General features: G+C 40.0%; 1 protein-coding gene across 7 annotated transcripts in view; it reads left to right on the top strand.

The window, feature by feature from the left end:
- The window catches only part of mast2 (microtubule associated serine/threonine kinase 2), a 133,499-nt gene that overhangs the window by 92,093 nt on the left and 24,029 nt on the right, over positions 1-17,377 (top strand). For 4 of the 7 annotated variants that reach the window (XM_026346252.1, XM_026346251.1, XM_026346258.1 and 1 more), the window contains 5 exons: positions 4,939-5,030; positions 12,501-12,576; positions 13,896-13,916; positions 14,638-14,716; positions 15,458-15,612. In XM_026346252.1, the coding sequence (XP_026202037.1) occupies positions 4,939-5,030; positions 12,501-12,576; positions 13,896-13,916; positions 14,638-14,716; positions 15,458-15,612 (423 nt within the window). The remainder of the gene's footprint in view (positions 1-4,938; positions 5,031-12,500; positions 12,577-13,895; positions 13,917-14,637; positions 14,717-15,457; positions 15,613-17,377) is intronic. The other 3 variants (XM_026346253.1, XM_026346255.1, XM_026346254.1) reach the window with 3 other exon arrangements.

Here is a 17,377-nt window from a genome sequence, read left to right as displayed (position 1 = left end):
GTCACCGCTCTGTACGTCTACTTCTATGACTGTACGACTTATGAGTTTTACAGTAGTAAAGTTATTACATTTTGAGTTTATGTGCAGCTGCTTATATGGCAGCTAAAACTCGAGTAAACACACATGTGCAAACACTTAAATGTACCAACAAACTCAACTCAACTTTCTCATATCACTCAGGTTGTTTACTTATGCGATGCCGTTTTGTTTGCATCAAATGCTGCACGTTAATTATCCAACCTTCAATCTGAGATGAGATATTTGAGATAATTAAATTCACATTCAGTATAAAAGTCTCCAATAAAAACTGCAGTGGACATAATGTCTTATACGATCACAAATTATCATACACAGCTCTGCACGCATGTAAAACAAAAACTTTAATACTTTGTTAGTCTTTAATTACAGATACTAGGAGGGACAACAACCATAAAAAAATGGTATCATCAGTATACCAGCTGCAATCAATAAAAGGGTAAGTTCAGCATTATAAGAAACTGAATTATTTCAGTAACAAGTACAGGGATAGAGTGAGAAAGTGGTTAACGTAGCTTAACAAAAAGACTTGGTACAAAGGAAAACAGCCAGTCTGATTCTGTCCAGAGTAAAGAAATAGTAATTTATGTACAAGATATGTCATGTGTCAAAGTGTACAGATCAGAGATAAAAAGCCATCATCTAAATGCTAAATCAGAATTATTTAAATGACTGGCAGCTCAGATGGGACTACTGCACCTTGTGTCCCAACAGAAGCTACAGCAGAATAGTATTCAGACCCTCCACCTCCACCCACATTTTGCTGTAGATTTCATTTTAAATGCATTAAATTATAGGTACCCAGTGGCAATTTTCCAGTCATAGCCTTGTGCTGTGTAATTTTCTGATTACAGCTAACACCTTTACTCATCCTACAACTGGCTGGAACATTTCAATTAAAGGCAGATGTAACACCTCTCTTGTTGTTTATCGACTTACATGTGATCAACTTTATATTCGTAAAACCAAAAGTTAAAAATTCAACTTTGTAAAAATGAATATTTCGACAGAGATCACAATGAGAAGGTTTTGGTTTCCAGGTGTGTTAATGCCTTTAATCATACAGTAAATGATTGGTGTTTATGGTCATTGGGGATGTTCACTGTGAGATAAAAGTTACTTCTAAGGGAGTGGTTTTTGGATTCATTATTTGGGCACCTCGATACTGTTTTACCTTCTCCTTTGATTTGTCTTTCAAGCTTCTTCATGATTTGTTGACGTCTTATATTTTGAGCTGATATGTGGGAAGTGGCTACACTGCTGTGCTCAGGTAAAATACTGCTAGTGTGCACACTAACTGAACGTGATTGACAACTAAAAAGTTGTCCAACTTTCATATCATTATCAAAATGCATAAAGTTGCATTTCTGTCTACAAGTCAACACTCGGCAACATATAACAATGAATAATGGAGAGTTATAGTGTCAGTTCTGTACAATACATGTTTCTTAGCAGGCATCCAACATTCAGAAACTAGAAGCATATAGTCTTTATCAGAGAGTGAAACAGCACAGCAGCCATATTTGTGTATAAAAGTTCCCTTGTCTACATTGCACCAACTCACTCCAGTCTATTCACCTCCATCACTTCTTTTGTCCCTCAGATACAGTAATTGACAGGTGCATTTGATGCCTGGCATTGACTGAGATATAAATCCATGTTCATGAGGCAGCCACTGAGCTTTGTTCATTAGCCAATGCTCAGAGTGAGCGACAGTCATTAACCTACACAGACTGAACAGTGCTTCTGTCTCAGTGGGCTCTTAGTGTGCTGCAGGCAGAGACCTATCTTTAATGTCCTCTCCTGGTAAATGTTGTTCATTTATACTTTCATTCAGTTTCTCTTTCTTCTTCTTTCTTGTTGTCCTCTCTTCAACATGTCCTTTTACTGTGTTGCAGTGGAGTAGACATCAGACAGTCCAACGTGACCTTTCCTCTAATGTCAGTCGACTCATACTGTAGTTACTAACCCTTTCAACATAACTGTAGTCTGCACATGTTAAAATGCTGCTCAAAATATTACTGTTGGCTTTTGTGATCACACTTCTACTCCCCAGATGAAGAACTCTCAGTCCCAATATGTTAACGCCACACTTCATTTTCAGCCTCTTCTTTCCATCCAGTATTTACATATTGTGGGCTAAATGTTACAGTCTCTGGGGGCTAATGGGACCCACATTTCACTGTTAGAAACACTTTACCCGTCTCTATGACCTCACCTGAATCTCGAATTTATTCTTTCCATTGCTTCTCTGCACCTGCTCCAGGGCACTTCATGTATTTGCGTAGGCGTGTGTTTGCAGTGGGCTTCTGAGCCCAGCTCCCAAGGAGATAAAAAGTGCAGAATGCTTTCACACTTCCCTGCAAAGTTGAGGAGAAGTTAAACAGTATGAATGTGTGTGAGTCTGTGTGTAAAATGAAGAAATCCATCACTGAATGTCCAACATGGCAGCTCATCTCTCATACAGATGTGTATGTTTGTATGTGGATACCATATGCTGTGCTCAAACTGCTGATGCTGCACGTCTCCACAGATGGCAGGAAGTACACACACACAGCATGCTATATCGACACGCATGCAGTAGCTATTCGTCAGGTGGAATTAGACGCACGCTTACCATAGATCAAACGCTCTGTGATCCCCATGTGCACACATGAACTTGTGTACATGTGTGCACAGACATATACAACATACAGTGGCAAAAAAAAGTATCTGCATAGCCACAGTCCCAAAGTGTCTTCATTTGTAGATTGTATTTGTTAATACTTGACTTAGATGATGATCAGATCACATTTTACAAGAAATTATATTTGTTAATACTCTTTCATTTGAAGAAGGGCCAGACTAAATTTCCTCATCTTTGAATAACATCTTTAAAACTTAAGGTCTTAAAACTGGTCCTCACAAAGATAAAAATAAAAGAACATAGGTTTGTAGCAAAGACCTCAGCCCTAATCACTTCACATGGGCCGTGTGTCTTGTGATCATCCAGGCGGGTTCGGCCTGTCAGAAACACTACACTACACAGCTACATAATTACAGCCAGCAGATGTGATGGGCCAATTAACACAACACACACGCTGTTAGTGTGTTGACACCTGCTGGTGCTGCTAGAGCCTGTCAGGAGCATCCACGTGTGTGTGTGTGAGTGTGTGTGTGTGTGTGTGTGTTTATTCTTTATATTAAAAAAACACTGTGAAACCTGAGGGATATTTAAATTATGCAAAAGTTGGGATTCAGGAGTGAAGGCAGATTTTGGTTACTTTCAACAAAAGTTGACTGTATCGCTCTACGTGCTTGTTTTTATGTTAAACTATCTAGAACTAGTGATGATTTCACATGATGGTAGACATTCACTAGTCAGAATCCTTTTTTGGTTTTATATTTTATACTCTTGTGTGTGTGTTGCAAAGACATCATCATTGTTTACCTGGAGGCCTCATCACAGCCTCCTCTTCCATCTGTAATTTCCTCCAAGTGTAACGAGCCTCGCCTCGAGTCATTACGGACACAATCTCTACGGCGAAAGAAAGTGGAAAAAATCCTGTGAGCTCAACCTGTGGGTGTGTTAGAGCCGTTAGGTGTTAAGACTATCGCTTCATTTCCTCCTCTTCCCTTCCGCCTGGGGACGGATGCCACAGCTTTAAAGCAGATTGCTCTTTTCTCTGCGAGCATCTTTTGTGCAGCAGCATGTGCACACCCACACTCACACACACTAATACAGCTACACAACAAACACAGTCTCAGCCCAGAGGGGAGCTGAAGTCTAACCATTTGGCTTCAAGATCAGCCACGTAATGACTAGCTATTAGCAATGGAGCCTGAATCGACTTTTTCTAATGTAGCAGTCACGGAAATGAAGAAAGATGATGTTTTCAAAGAGTTCATATTACTGACAAAAATAAAAGCCAATTTCAAGTCTAAACATATAAGGTCTGCCTAAATAAAATGTGTTTCTCTCAGCAAGACATCGAACTATAGAGCATCATAAAGGGAAATAAAGTTTTTCCAAACAAAACTACATACATGAAATGTACAAAGTATAAAATGATGTGGTGTTGGTGTTGTGTGTAATAGAGCGTTGACAGTATCATCTGTGTGTACTGTGCTACCAAATTGTTATTTTTTAAGGGCAATTCTGAATTGGTGCTTTCGTCTCCACTTGACAAATAACAGTAATTGTCTATTCAGGGCTGCCACACTTTGTTCAGATCGGTCTGTTAATGGAGTGCCTCCTCCCCTCTGTATTATTAATACCTGTGGGCACCTTGGCTTCAGCATATCCAGTTATTTCTTGACAGTGCTACATTTTTTGTTTTTCTTTGTACTTGTTTGGCTCAGGGTGAACTCAAATCATTTTTTGTTTTAATCAGCAGTGGCTGCTTTTGTCTGTGTTGTGTGGTTGCAGCTGGGATTTTGTCTGTATGATCTCTTTGGGTGTCATCTCTGTCCTCTGGTGTGAAGGACGCAGTGTGTGGAAGTATCTCTCGCCCGAGTGAATCTGCAACATCTGTGAGCCTGCCAGCAGTGGATACATTAAAGCTGCACACACTGTTTAATGTGTGTGATCTGATGTGCGTCCGACGGCCAGAGCGGACACCTGCTGCTGTTGACGCAGAGCTGCATGGGGTCGTTCGGCCATTTTTGGAACCAGTACAAATGACTGACTTTCACATTCATGACACTGTGAGGTGGTAGTGAGCTTTGCACGTGTGTCTGACTGGTGACTGTGGCTGCTAACTACACATCTCAGTGTGCAGAAATGCCAAAAACACTCAGAGAAGCCAATTACACATATCTGTGTGTGATCCATTGCAGAGCACAATGAAGTTCCATCTATTGCATTTAATATGTAGATATGTTAAGTGAATCCACTGAACTGAATTTTGTTTCTGTCCTCAGCTGTCGGACGAGCAACAGGAAAAGCCTGATAGTGACATCTAGCACCTCCCCCACTCTGCCACGACCACACTCTCCTCTGCACGGGCACACAGGTAACACACACTCTTACTGGATGTACTCTCCCTGACACTTGAAACAATAGCTGTGGTTTTTAAAGATCGTTAATGTTCTTTGCTATCTGCAGCATTTGAAGTGCTGCAGTTTGTTTATATTATCTATATATGAAATCACAAGATGATGTCGTAGCACCATGCTGATTTTCACCAACTGATGTTGATTCGTTCCTCACAATCTGAAAGATGTTTGTAGTAGCAGCAGCAGGTGAGATGTGTTACATGGAGTCGTGTTGTTTACTATCGCGCACACAATCAAAGCTTAATTAACAGTTCAGGCAGCACACTGAGCACGGCACAGTGAGATATTCGACATACTGCACGCTGCAGCCTAGAGGCGACACATTGGGAAGAAAATAAAGTCGTGCAAATTGAGTATCCTGCATCTAAAAAAATATACAGATGAATGACCTCCTGTTTACTGACAGACAACTCACTGCTTGATAAATGTCACTTCTCAAGCAAAAGGTAAAAAAAAATAGTCTCCAGTTTCTTGAATGTGATAATTAGCTTCTTCCTTCCTGATTTATATTCCTGTTAACTGAATACAGTTTCTCATGTCTGACCAAAGGGAGCTATCTGAAGGGGACACATGTTTCAATATTTAATTCATTTCCATTTTATTCCGTTTTTGTATTTTGTTTTTTTACAATTTACAACCACACAAACATATTGAATTAAATAAAATATGTGCTACAACTCTGTATGTGTGTGGTGACAGATGAGGACATGCTGACAGGATTTCTGTCAAACCCGCACAAGACAAGCACACAAACATCCTGAATCCACCCACCCAGCCCCCAACACCCCTGAAATGTAAAGACACAGAGATGGATAAGGGACGAATAACAGTGATATTGATTGATGGTGGCTGCTTGGGAGAGATCATACGAGTGGAGTGAAATACATTTGAAAGTGACTGAATAGAATGAGACACACACAGTTTTTGTTCTTATAAGTTGTTCTGTTGACTTTTTATCCATTTCTGACCTTTTAAAAAAACCTTTATCCAACCCTACCTCATCTGCTGTTTAAGCGAGGCTATTGTGTTACCTAGCTGCTGTACAGTATCTCACTGTTATTGTTACAACACCAGCTTTTGCACCAAGATTGGTTCAGTCCCACGTTACTGAAATGATCATAAGGCTATGAAACAGTTAATGATCTTTGATCGGTGAATGTTTTAAACCTTTCACTGGTGTAGAACAGTAAAACTGTTTGAATGTCAAACCAGAAAATGAGTCTTCTGTGATAAAGTGACGTCGTTTATCATTTCTCATTAGCAAATGATTAATAAATGAATAAAACGTTTAACTACTTTGGGATAAATAAATTATTAAATCCAGGTGTTGAACTCAGTAAACTCTAAAACTTGGCTTAAAATCTTATTGTTATTGTGTTAATGTAGTTGTGAATGTGAAGATTCAGCTCTGCTCAGACATAATGAATAACTTAAAGGTCTCACTGTGGATCCTGACGTGTTTGGTGTTTTTTTTACCATCTTGAACACTAAATATGAAACTAATCGGGCAATATTGAAAACAATTGTTGACATAATGAATACGAGAGCAGATGGAGTGCTGTTGTGTTCTTGCTGCCTTGTGGGGCTCACGTTGCTTTTCAGCAGTCAAAATACTCTTTCTTTCAGTCTGTCTTTCTTTGTCTTTTCCTTTCTCTCTTTCCTGTTCTCTCCATCTCCATCCACCGGGCTGCTGCGTTGCCATGGTAACAAAGTCTGTATCACAGTTCTTTCAGTCGTTTGTCCAGACCCAGAGAAACAAATGCTGCTAATGCTAAACATCAGTAATTAATGATGTTGTTTCTTCATCTTCTCTCCTGTTGCTCATGTTCCTGTTGCTTTTTCTCTCTCTAGGTGATTTTATGTTTGATTTACAGCTTAACTGAAGATTTAGCTTTGAGCTTAGTTTGATATTTGACTCCACAGAAACTTAGAAGAACAGAAATTTCTGTCTATAGATTATAGATAACTGATTTTGCACAGCTGGCTGCTGTTTTACTGATTAAAATGCACCACTGGAGGCCATTCCGCTCATTCCTGGAGACCATTTTATACATAGATGATTTCTTCTTTCTCTTCTTTCTCTCAGTCTCTCACCCTGGCCCTAATCAGCAGTTTCATCATGGTTTCAATCCTCCAGGCATTTACTGCTAATCACATGGAGATTCCTCAAAGTCTAATATCCTTCGGGGCGGATGAGAAGCAATCCTCTCCAAAAATGACTTTTATTAAATGTTGAAAGTTTGCATAAATCCCTCGTTTCCTCTCCTTTTGCCACTTCATTTTTTTCCTCTCACCATTCTTCATAGTCTTTTAACATCTGCTTTCATTTTCCTCCCTCCTTCCTCCTCTTTCTTGTGCTCCTTGTTGGCATCTTGCCTCTTCATTCTCTCTGTCTCTCCACCCATCCTCAACTGTCCTTTCTCTGTGTGGCTGACAGCAGACTGTTATTCGGTAAAGGTCAGATGCTGATTGGCAGATCTGTGTGCTGTGACTTCCGATGAATTCTGTCAAACAATCCATGACTTGTCTTTGTAATCATAACCAAATTCCAGAAACAACGGAGCAGGGATTCGAGCTGTCTCTTGTTCAATTTCTTGTCACAGACTCATGAGAAAATACAAGTTTTAAGTTTCTTTTTGTCCCCTCCCCAATTATAGCTGTATTTTTTGCCACACTCTCCCTGGAGAGGCAGTGAGGGAGCACGACTAAAGAGGCACAAGGCAGATATTACATTTGCATGTATCTCATATGCCGGTGTATTTCTTGCTAAAGTAGGTCACTGTCACTGCAGTTTGCAGCACAAAACATTCTAAAAATGTGACAGCAGAGCAGCTTCTATACCTGTTGTGATGAGAACGCCTACAAGGTTCACTCAGCTGTAATTTACATTTCACTTGGAGTCATTATTCAGTCTGAAAATACAATTCATAGCGTATTTTTTGTTCCTGACGAGAAGTGGAAAGTATTATTCAAATGTATTTTAAGAATAAATAGATTTTTATGAGAATGTCGACACACTAAAAGTCACTCTAACCCTCTGCAGAAATCACATGTGTGGGAGATGTGAAACATACTAGTTTAAACCTGTGCCTTTGGAAAATAGTTGGTGATTGGTATGCGACTTGGTGTGTGACAGCTGCAATCAGAGACACCATGTGGGTCAGAAGGGGCAAAAACAAAAACTGATAACAACCAAAGCGCCATCTTGGAACAGACAGGTCATCCGTCTTTGTCTGAACGGTGTAACCACAATTTCAGTTATTTTTGTTTGGGTCAACATGGGTCAGTCCACTTGTTGAGTTTGTCAGTTCATCACCAGTCAGTGTTTTTAAAGGTTGTTGGAATTGATTTGTTCCAATTCTGACCTGTTTCAGCCTCTTAAAAAACATTTTGCTTCACTGTGTCATCCTGTGTTTTCTGGTCAGAATGATCTAACACAAATTAATGATGCCCCCATTGTCCCAAAAACAATAAACAGAGATTCAGTAAAGAGGTCTCTTCAGTGAATAACTTACATGAATTATTATTCAGGGTTATTCAGTTTCTGTCGAATTCAAAGATGAGATCGCACGGACAGCGAGAGGTGGCTGAAAGCAAAAGCCAGAAAACCAACACAAGATGACGGCAGTAATCTAATAGTGAGCATCCACAAAGACATTAGACTGTATTTATATTATGTACATTGGAAAAGGGACAGTTAACAAATGAAATATTTGAGTTGAGGCCTGAGTATGAAACATGATTTGTGACATTAGGAGTAAATCAAAGTGTTATATCCAGGCTCATGAGTTCCAGCTCACATATAATGATTATGGGCATCATTGTAAACTAGCAGACATCTTGTTTTGAGCTCTTACAGAAATAAACTAATGAGAAACAGTTTATTATTCAGAATCGTTTTGAATGGCTTAGTGTGGTTGGAGCCCCTCGATTCAGACTACAGGACTTTCAAAGTACTCTACTACTCACATGTATTTTCCTGAAAGTGCATAAAGGGCGTGATGGTCTCAGACCAGGTGCCCTAATTACAGTTCCAGCTGGAGGATTTTCCAAATTTCTACTGTAAAAACCTTTAGAGCACTAGTCTTATGTTTCCTGCTCTCATTAGACATGTCTGAGGTGTCCATGAATCCTCAGCTTGCCTATTACCTCGACGTGCGATGTTTATCTTGTGGGTGTCCGACTTACTGTATGAGAAATGGTGATTGTTTTAACATTAAATGAACATCCACATTAGAGGTGGATGGATGGATCTGACATCTTAGGTTTGACTTCTTACTTCTTATTTCTAGCTACAATAAAATCAAACTTGTCAGGAAACTGTTCAAAGGTCAAAGGTCGTACAGTAAGTAACCAAGTACATACATACATTTAAGTGCGGTTCTGACATACTTGCAGTTCACCAGAGTATTTGCTGCATTCACTTTTACTCCGCTGTAGTTCATCTGAACTAATAATTGTTTATCTGACTATAGATAGATAGATAGATCTGTCTCTGTAGGTCTGATACATTATGATATATTAGAATGGATGAAGCACTTGTCAGTACATCAAGTGATTATGTGATTAATCTCTGCCCCAACCTTTACCAGCTGCAGTTTCCCACCTGAATAGTAACACAGATCTTTGTCCTCTTTTTTAAACATTACTAGAAATATTTTTCTATTCAAACTTTTCACCCTTGAAAGTTTTTGGCACAAATGTGACATGAGTTCACAACAAGTATTTTCTTCTTTCAGAAAGTTGGGTTTTTCTGTTGTGCAGCTCAATTTGCTTTTATATTGCTACTAACCAAAGGCTCGGTTTGTGAATAGAAGAAATGAATTGAATGTTGATGAGTTTTCAAAGCAAATTCTTAGAAATCAGGTTTTTAAAGTGGTTATCTCCTTGAATCTGTTCATAAATTCATCTTAACAAAAACCCAACATGTGAGATTTCTGCAGAAACTTTATTTACGAGACACACGGAACAAATATGGACAAACATTCCTGTTATGTACAGCATGATGTTTTGTAAAGTCAATTTTAGAGCATGTACCAACTAATTCAGCTTGAATTAAAAAATATATTTAATTTTTTTGTACTTTTATTTTAGTATTGACTTTTTATACAAACACAGCTTGAGACACATTTTGGACAAGTAATGCCGTCTTAATTTCTTTTCTACTCCTAAAATAAATAAAAATAGGAAAAAAACGATGGAATAGTTCCTGGAGTCGAAGCAGCAGATCATCACATTTTTGTTGAAAACAGCTGGTGATTTATTATATGTCCCAAAAGCATGGCTAACATGAAGATCACGTCACACACCCAGGAGCACTGTCACATTATGATGCAAATCTGTCTGAGAAGCTTCAACTGTCCTGTGCACACACCACTTCACAAATCACTGCTGGGTGTGACTTTTCTTTATGCAGGATGAGGAATTCTTCAATCCCTAGATTGATTAATGGTCCACACACAAATGGACGATTCTGTATGTGCTCAGACTTGTAGCCACTAAGTGTGAATTCAGTACAGTGACTGAATTCTGTGTCCTTAAATGTATCATAAGTTAATGTACGAGACACGTCACACTAGTGCTCGGACACTAACAAGCATCTGTTTGACTCACATGTTCACTGGAGTGTGTGCCTACATGTTTTGCACTGCAGTTAGAGACACACACACACAGATTCCCATCTGACAGAAAACAAATGCTGGTATTAATATTTGAGCTTCAGCTCTGTCCAGACATGCTGCTGAGGAAATTGCATAATTGATGTGGAAATGTCCGACTGCTTAATCGCTCCTCCTGTTTCTGAGGCCGCCAGCCTTTTCTCTCCCATCCATCTGTGTGTGCAGTATATGTTCACCCCTTCAACTGCTGTATCCCTCTGCTGAATTATTAGTTACACACTGATACTGTGATCACTCATAGCACTGTTTTCCCTGCAGATAGGTAGGCCTTGATATTCAAATGTTACTCTGTGTACATATGGACGTGTCAGTAAGCTTATTAAATAATCTCAGGTTTATTCAAAAGAGCCTCATCAGTTTTCCAAGTCCAAGGATTGTACCACTTCTGAAACCAACGGCAAAACCGCAACACAAACAGCCCCCAACCACCCCCACCACCTCCAACCTTGTTGCAGACCTCCCACCACTCTTGCGGTCGAGTCGTCTACATATTTATAGCAGTTCCCTGATGGCTGCAAATTCGATACAGTATCCTGGAAATGTAAAATTCCTTGTGGTTCCCGTCACTTGTCCTTGTGCGTGGCCTTTACGGCGTGTTAACAATTTAACACTGGATCTGTGTAGAAGACGTAGCCTGGGCTTTTAAACATATTCATATATTCCTTGATGTCAATAGAAGCTTTAGAGATGCTTCAAATACTGGAGAAGATGGTGTAACAGAGAACAAATGAGCAGCTACTGTTTACTATGTTGTCTATTACATCAGGCGTAAAAATGCAGAGAAATTTAGTCATTTACAGCAAACAACATATATTTAGCCATAAAGAGCCTATATTATCTGTTATTATCTGGCAATATACCAAATTGCTGCACTGACACAATAGCATGATGTTTTCTATTCTTCTTCTTTCATGTTTCCTTTCTGAAGATGTTTTTCTTTTTATAACTTATAACCCATATTTTGTTTTTCATTTGTGTAGCAGTGAGTGTAAACCCAGTTTCTCTTCTTCTTCTTCTTCTATCTGAATACGATTCTACTCTCCCTGAACAGAATAGTTTGCTCTCTTATCTCTACAACCTCCACCTTCCCCTGAGCTGCCATTCACTTAATGAGACACTCTATCAAACTCTCATTGTCTGTGTCCATCTCTCGCTGTCCTTTGTCACAGCCTCTTCTTTTATTTTTGTCTCTTCCAATTTAATATGTCCTCTTCACTTGAGATTCTTCTCTTACCTCCATAAATGCTTCATTCACATTCTGCTCTTGTTTTGAAGATGGAGAATAAAGGGAGAAGCAGAACACTTCAGGCGTCCACTCTACTTCCATACAGAGGCCTATTATTTTCTCATTTGTCTTTCAATATGTCACAGTCGGATGTCAGCTGTAGTTTGTTGTTGGATCATTCAAACTGACCCACAATCTGACAACAAACTGATTTCTAACTTACTTACTTAATGTTTTCTCAGGTCTCAGTAATGTTTTATTCAGCTTTAGCTGATTTAGGCTTTTGTTTTGTTTTGTTTTGTTTTGTATTTCAATGAGTCAAAGTAAACTTCTCTCCTTCAGTGTTCAGACGTCTGTACGTTTGACTTTTTACCAAGGAAACAGATGTTTTACACAGTTGTTCATCTCTGGTTCTGTTCATTTAACCAAGGGGAGTTTGAAATGGCTCCAATCTACTACTACTACTTCAGGAACTCTGGACTCTTCTTGCCTATTTGTCTTATTCAGTTTTTCCTCTCTCTCAGGTACCAGTCCCCTCGACAGCCCTCGCAACTTCTCCCCGAACACAGCTGCACACTTCTCCTTTGTTCCTGCTCGCAGGTGAGACACATTTACTGCATATTCACGTGTTGTGGAACACACCTGGAAAAATAAAGTCAGTGAATTGTGTATGTAGAGGAGGATGGAAAAAATCAAGAATATTAAATCCTGGATTATCAAAATAACATTTGCTACAGTTTTGGTTTCACGGTTTTGTAATCACTTTAGCAGCTGCAGCATCTTTTGAGCACAATAACCACACTAGAAATGAGGAAACTGTGCCCAACTGGATAAGCTGGACCTCAGCTTTTAATATTGATCTCTTTGAAAAGCTGAGACGCCTCAGTGGCCTCAGCGCTTTGAGAGCTGATGAGAGTGATTTGATGAGGAGACAGATGATCACTGTGAGGCTGTCACTCAAACCAGGATTAATAAACCTTTTATCTGTCTGGGCACAGCTCGGCAGAGATAGCAGTTACTGGGAGAGAGTGTGTGTGTTTGTGTGAGGGAACTTTTACTTGTGGTGGAATCATGTGTTGTTCAGGTGCTCGTGTGATTTTCAAACCCATGCCAGGGTTAAAAGTGATATTATAAGTTTAGTGATATAGAGGATGAATTCCCAGCAAGCCTGCCTCATAAATGTTCATTAAGATGATGATGTTTCTATGGTAACACATCTCTCTTGCTGTACTGAGACCCTAGGCTATTTTCATAAGCACTGCATGGCAGCAGTGCAGCAGGGCAGCCGCCAAAAATGGTATTAATAATGATATGAATTGGAAATCCCTCTCTGTCCGGCTGCTGACCTCAGAGCTGCAGCTTCATGCTGTGGCAACAGCGACACCATGTGGTGCGGTTTGATATGACAGAGTAGATATTTCATTTCTTCTTTCTTTTTTTAATGTATAATATTCCTATAGTCAGTGACACAATTGTTTTATTTTTCCTTGAAATTGTATAGTGAGATGTTCTTCATCCATTTTTATAAAATGTGTCTCTTTGGCTTTTCTGGAAAAGAAATTATATCAGCTGTAATTAAAATGACCTGCAATTAAATCTACAGACCCCAAAGTTCTGTAAGTCCCTTTTTTAATATCTAGTTCAAACCACCGAACCTTTGACGGTCCAGGTACTTTACTTTACTCTTTAATTCTGTCTTAGTGGTCAATAGAGTCACTTAAGCAGAATTAAAGAAGTAAATGGACAAGATTTTAAAAAGGGGACTTTGGGGAGTCTCCAAAACATAGAAAGTAGAAAACTCTGAGGACAGTATGAGCCTGGAACAGCATGTGTGTTTGTTTGGTTCTGTGTTTGAGGCTGTATGACTATCAGCTGCTAACAGCTATAAAAAGAAAACCAATGTCTTGTCTCCCTCACAGTCACGGACACAGGGCTGACAGGTAACCCCTGAGTTTTTGACCTTTGACCTTTTTCCTCCCTCTTCCTGCTACCACCTCCCTGCCACCGTTCTGCATGGCTGAGCACACACACTCTGAATCACATCAGTTCCCTGGAAGGTCTCCTGTCCCTATCCCAGATAGTTTCAGTTCAGGGGAAAAGGGATTAAAGTCTGGTCGTTCCTGAAAGCATCAGCCTGTTATGTCTTATTATTATGGAACAAAGTGCTCGAAACCCATCCGTATGTTTTGATTCACTCACAGACAATACACCGTCTGAAAATATTCCGCTTTTGTTTGCTAAAAACTGCAGTGACCAGCTTTCTTACAGATTTACAGAGCCTTTACTTTTTAAATGAAACCTTGTACTTAGGAGGTCTTTTTAAAGATTCCCAGTAGAGACCAGTAGGTTAGACAGAACAGTCTCTTGGATTTGTTGACAGTGACAAAAATACAGAACTACAGGCTTCTATTTAAATGAACCAAATTCCAAAGGTGTTTATGTAAGGTCCTGTCAGGTGTCAGGTGACCCCATCACGCTTTAAGATCTCCCCTGTACTTTTGAGCTCATGTTATGTGTTTGCGTTAAATCACCTTTTGCTGTATGTGATGCATCTGCCTTTGCTGCATCTCTTTCATTGACTGCTTTGGAACATATCTTTATGAAATATAGAAAAAAAAAGTTTATTCTTTTTCTAATTCGCTCTCTCTCTTCCTCCTCCAGGACGGATGGCAGACGCTGGTCTCTGGCCTCCCTGCCTTCCTCTGGCTATGGTACCAACACTCCCAGCTCCACTGTCTCGGTAAATATCTTTACAAATCTTTATCTCTGCCTGTAATTGTGTCTAATTACATTTTGATCTATGGATCTTAAAAGCAATGAAAGGATTGTACTCTCTCTGACTTTACTTCAAAGCAACAAGTCCATAAAAAACTCCCTGTGCTACAACCGTGTCTTGTTCTCCTGCCTTTGTCTTCTTGTTTCCTCCTCTCTGATGCCCCCAAGTGTGCTTCTGCTTCCTGTTCTCTTTTCGTCTTTTTATTTCCTTCATTCCCTGGGACGTATCAATAGTCCTTCTGGTCTAATCTTCCTCCTTCTGCTGTTGCTTCATCTCCCTTTGTAATACCCCGGTGTGCAGAGTCTCTGTAGCTCTGTAGTGTGCTTCAAAGGCAGTGCCAGTGTGTTAGCTGACTGTGCAAACTCTTAACTCAAACATCCAGACTTCTAGTATGCCAAGTAGTACTGTCTGTACTAAATGAGGACACGGCACCTCTCTTCATTCACTTTATTAGTACAAATATATGAAGCCGTTAATATAAAGGACAGGTGACAGTACTGGGAGAGCGCTGTAGAGTAGCCTTAGTCACACCCTAACCTATATTACAGTAGCTAACACTGTTGGTTTAACCTAGTTGAACTAGTTCACCCTTAAAATGAAGACAGACCTGGCCCAGACTAGTCCTAATCCCGGCTCCAGCCTCACCCCGCAGTAGCTCCAGTGCTGGTTGTAATCTGTGCTCCCTCTGTGCTCCTCCTCTCACAGTCCTCCTGTTCATCTCAGGAGAAACTGCACCAGCTGCCCTTCCAGCCCACGCCGGACGAGCTGCACTTCCTCACCAAACACTTCAGCTCAGAGAGCATCACAGACGAGGAGGGACGCCGCTCCCCCGCCATGAGACCGCGCTCCCGCAGCCTCAGGTAGGAACTCCATGTCCATGTGGGTGGGGTTGGTTGTGTTAGCATACTATGCTGCACATAAACAGTCACCTGATGAGATAAATATTAGAATAGAGTGATGCTCTTGGCTGCGAGTCGTCAATGTCAGCCTTCAGAAAGGTCAGACTTGTACCTTTGATATTTCCATGACTGGTGGGACTCAGTATGAAGTCCTCACTGTTATATCAGTGACGCCCACCTGTGCACCTGCAGATCTGTGTCTTTCCCTGTTGCATTCACTCTGTCTGTCTGCAGCTTGAATGCCTTTTTTCTTTATCTTCTTGTGATGCTCTCTCTGGTTCTACCTGTCAAGAGCTTTAACATTTAACCTTCTTCATCCTTCCATGTACTGATGTCTCAGCCTGTCACTGCCCTCCCGTGACATCCCTCCTAAACATTTTCTCAATTTTCAACTTCTTTTTCTTCCCTTTTCCACACTTGATATCTCACCTCTGTCTCGTATCTACAGCATTCTCCTTATTTTTACCTCTGTGTCTTTACAGAGAGTTATTGAATTCTTTCATCCTCTGAGATGAAAGCAGGCGAGGCTGAGCTGCATGGTGTGTGTCTGATTAGAGTCCCACTGTGTTTGTTGATTGATGTCAGAGTCTGTGTGTGTTTGTGTGTCTACAGAGCATCTGAGGTAATCTACTACAATCTGTGCCCTTATACAAAGTTTGTTTCTGTGGTAAAATGGAAAATAATTAGAAATTCTGAGAAGGTAAAACTGAAATTTTCACACCAAAACTGTAAAAACATAGAAATAAATAGAAATAAATATTCCAGCCTTCATCAGAAAAGCCTTCAAAACCAAATTGTTGTAATTATAGAGATGAATGGGACACGTTAGTTTACATGGAGGTGACTTTGAAAAGTGCTGCAATTATATTAGTCTGCTAGCTGAGAGTGTCATTAAGAGGGTCTTAATGAACAGTCTGCACACTGTCTCCAAGTGCAGATAAATACCTACTGTGGAGAGTTCAGACTGTGGCTGTAAAGTCAGATAGTATAAGTGCGAACGTGCGAGGAAGAGTTGCAAAGACGAGATTGGACGGACCATACGGAGCAAAAGAGATATGAAGTGACAGCGAGGATGATGATGCTGATGATGATTGGACCCAGGAGGAGGGGGTGGTGAACAGGGAAAGATGTTTCTGTGTATGAGAAAGAGTGAACAATGAAAATGAGGTGCAGAGTACAATTTTATGCTAATTTTATGACTCTGCCATGAGGGATGACACTCGCCTGTTTTATCATTTAACACTCTCTTTGTTCTGCTCTATTTTTTAGTCTCATTTCAACTCTTTTCTCAGTTTCTTTTCTCTTTGTAGTTTTTTCCTGCCCCGTCTGCTTTCTGGACACAGGATGATCTGTTACCAGCTTCGTTTACTGTCGTCCGTAAACGTAATCCGTCATACAGGATGTGTCGGCGTCTGTAAAGAAGATGATGGATCGTCTTCCCCGACACCTCATTGACTTTTTATTTAGAAAACTGCATATAACACATAACACACAAATTAGCGGTGATGTGACAGAACTACTTTGTCAACTTTTACACTACTCACTCTGTTGTAGTAGTGGATAGTTTGAATAGTTTTATATAATTTAATATTGAGTTTAGTACTGTAACAATAATAACTAAGTACAGTTACACACAACCAGCATTCACACTCATTTAGATCAATTAAAACTTCTTAATTAAAGGGAACCTAACACTCCTCACGACAGATATGATATTAAAAGCTCA

This window comes from Anabas testudineus, chromosome 4 (assembly GCF_900324465.2).
Source record: "Anabas testudineus chromosome 4, fAnaTes1.2, whole genome shotgun sequence".
Lineage (NCBI taxonomy): Eukaryota > Metazoa > Chordata > Actinopteri > Anabantiformes > Anabantidae > Anabas > Anabas testudineus.
The sequence above is the reverse complement of the archived record's forward strand: the minus strand, read 5'-3'. Positions and strand labels throughout refer to the sequence as shown.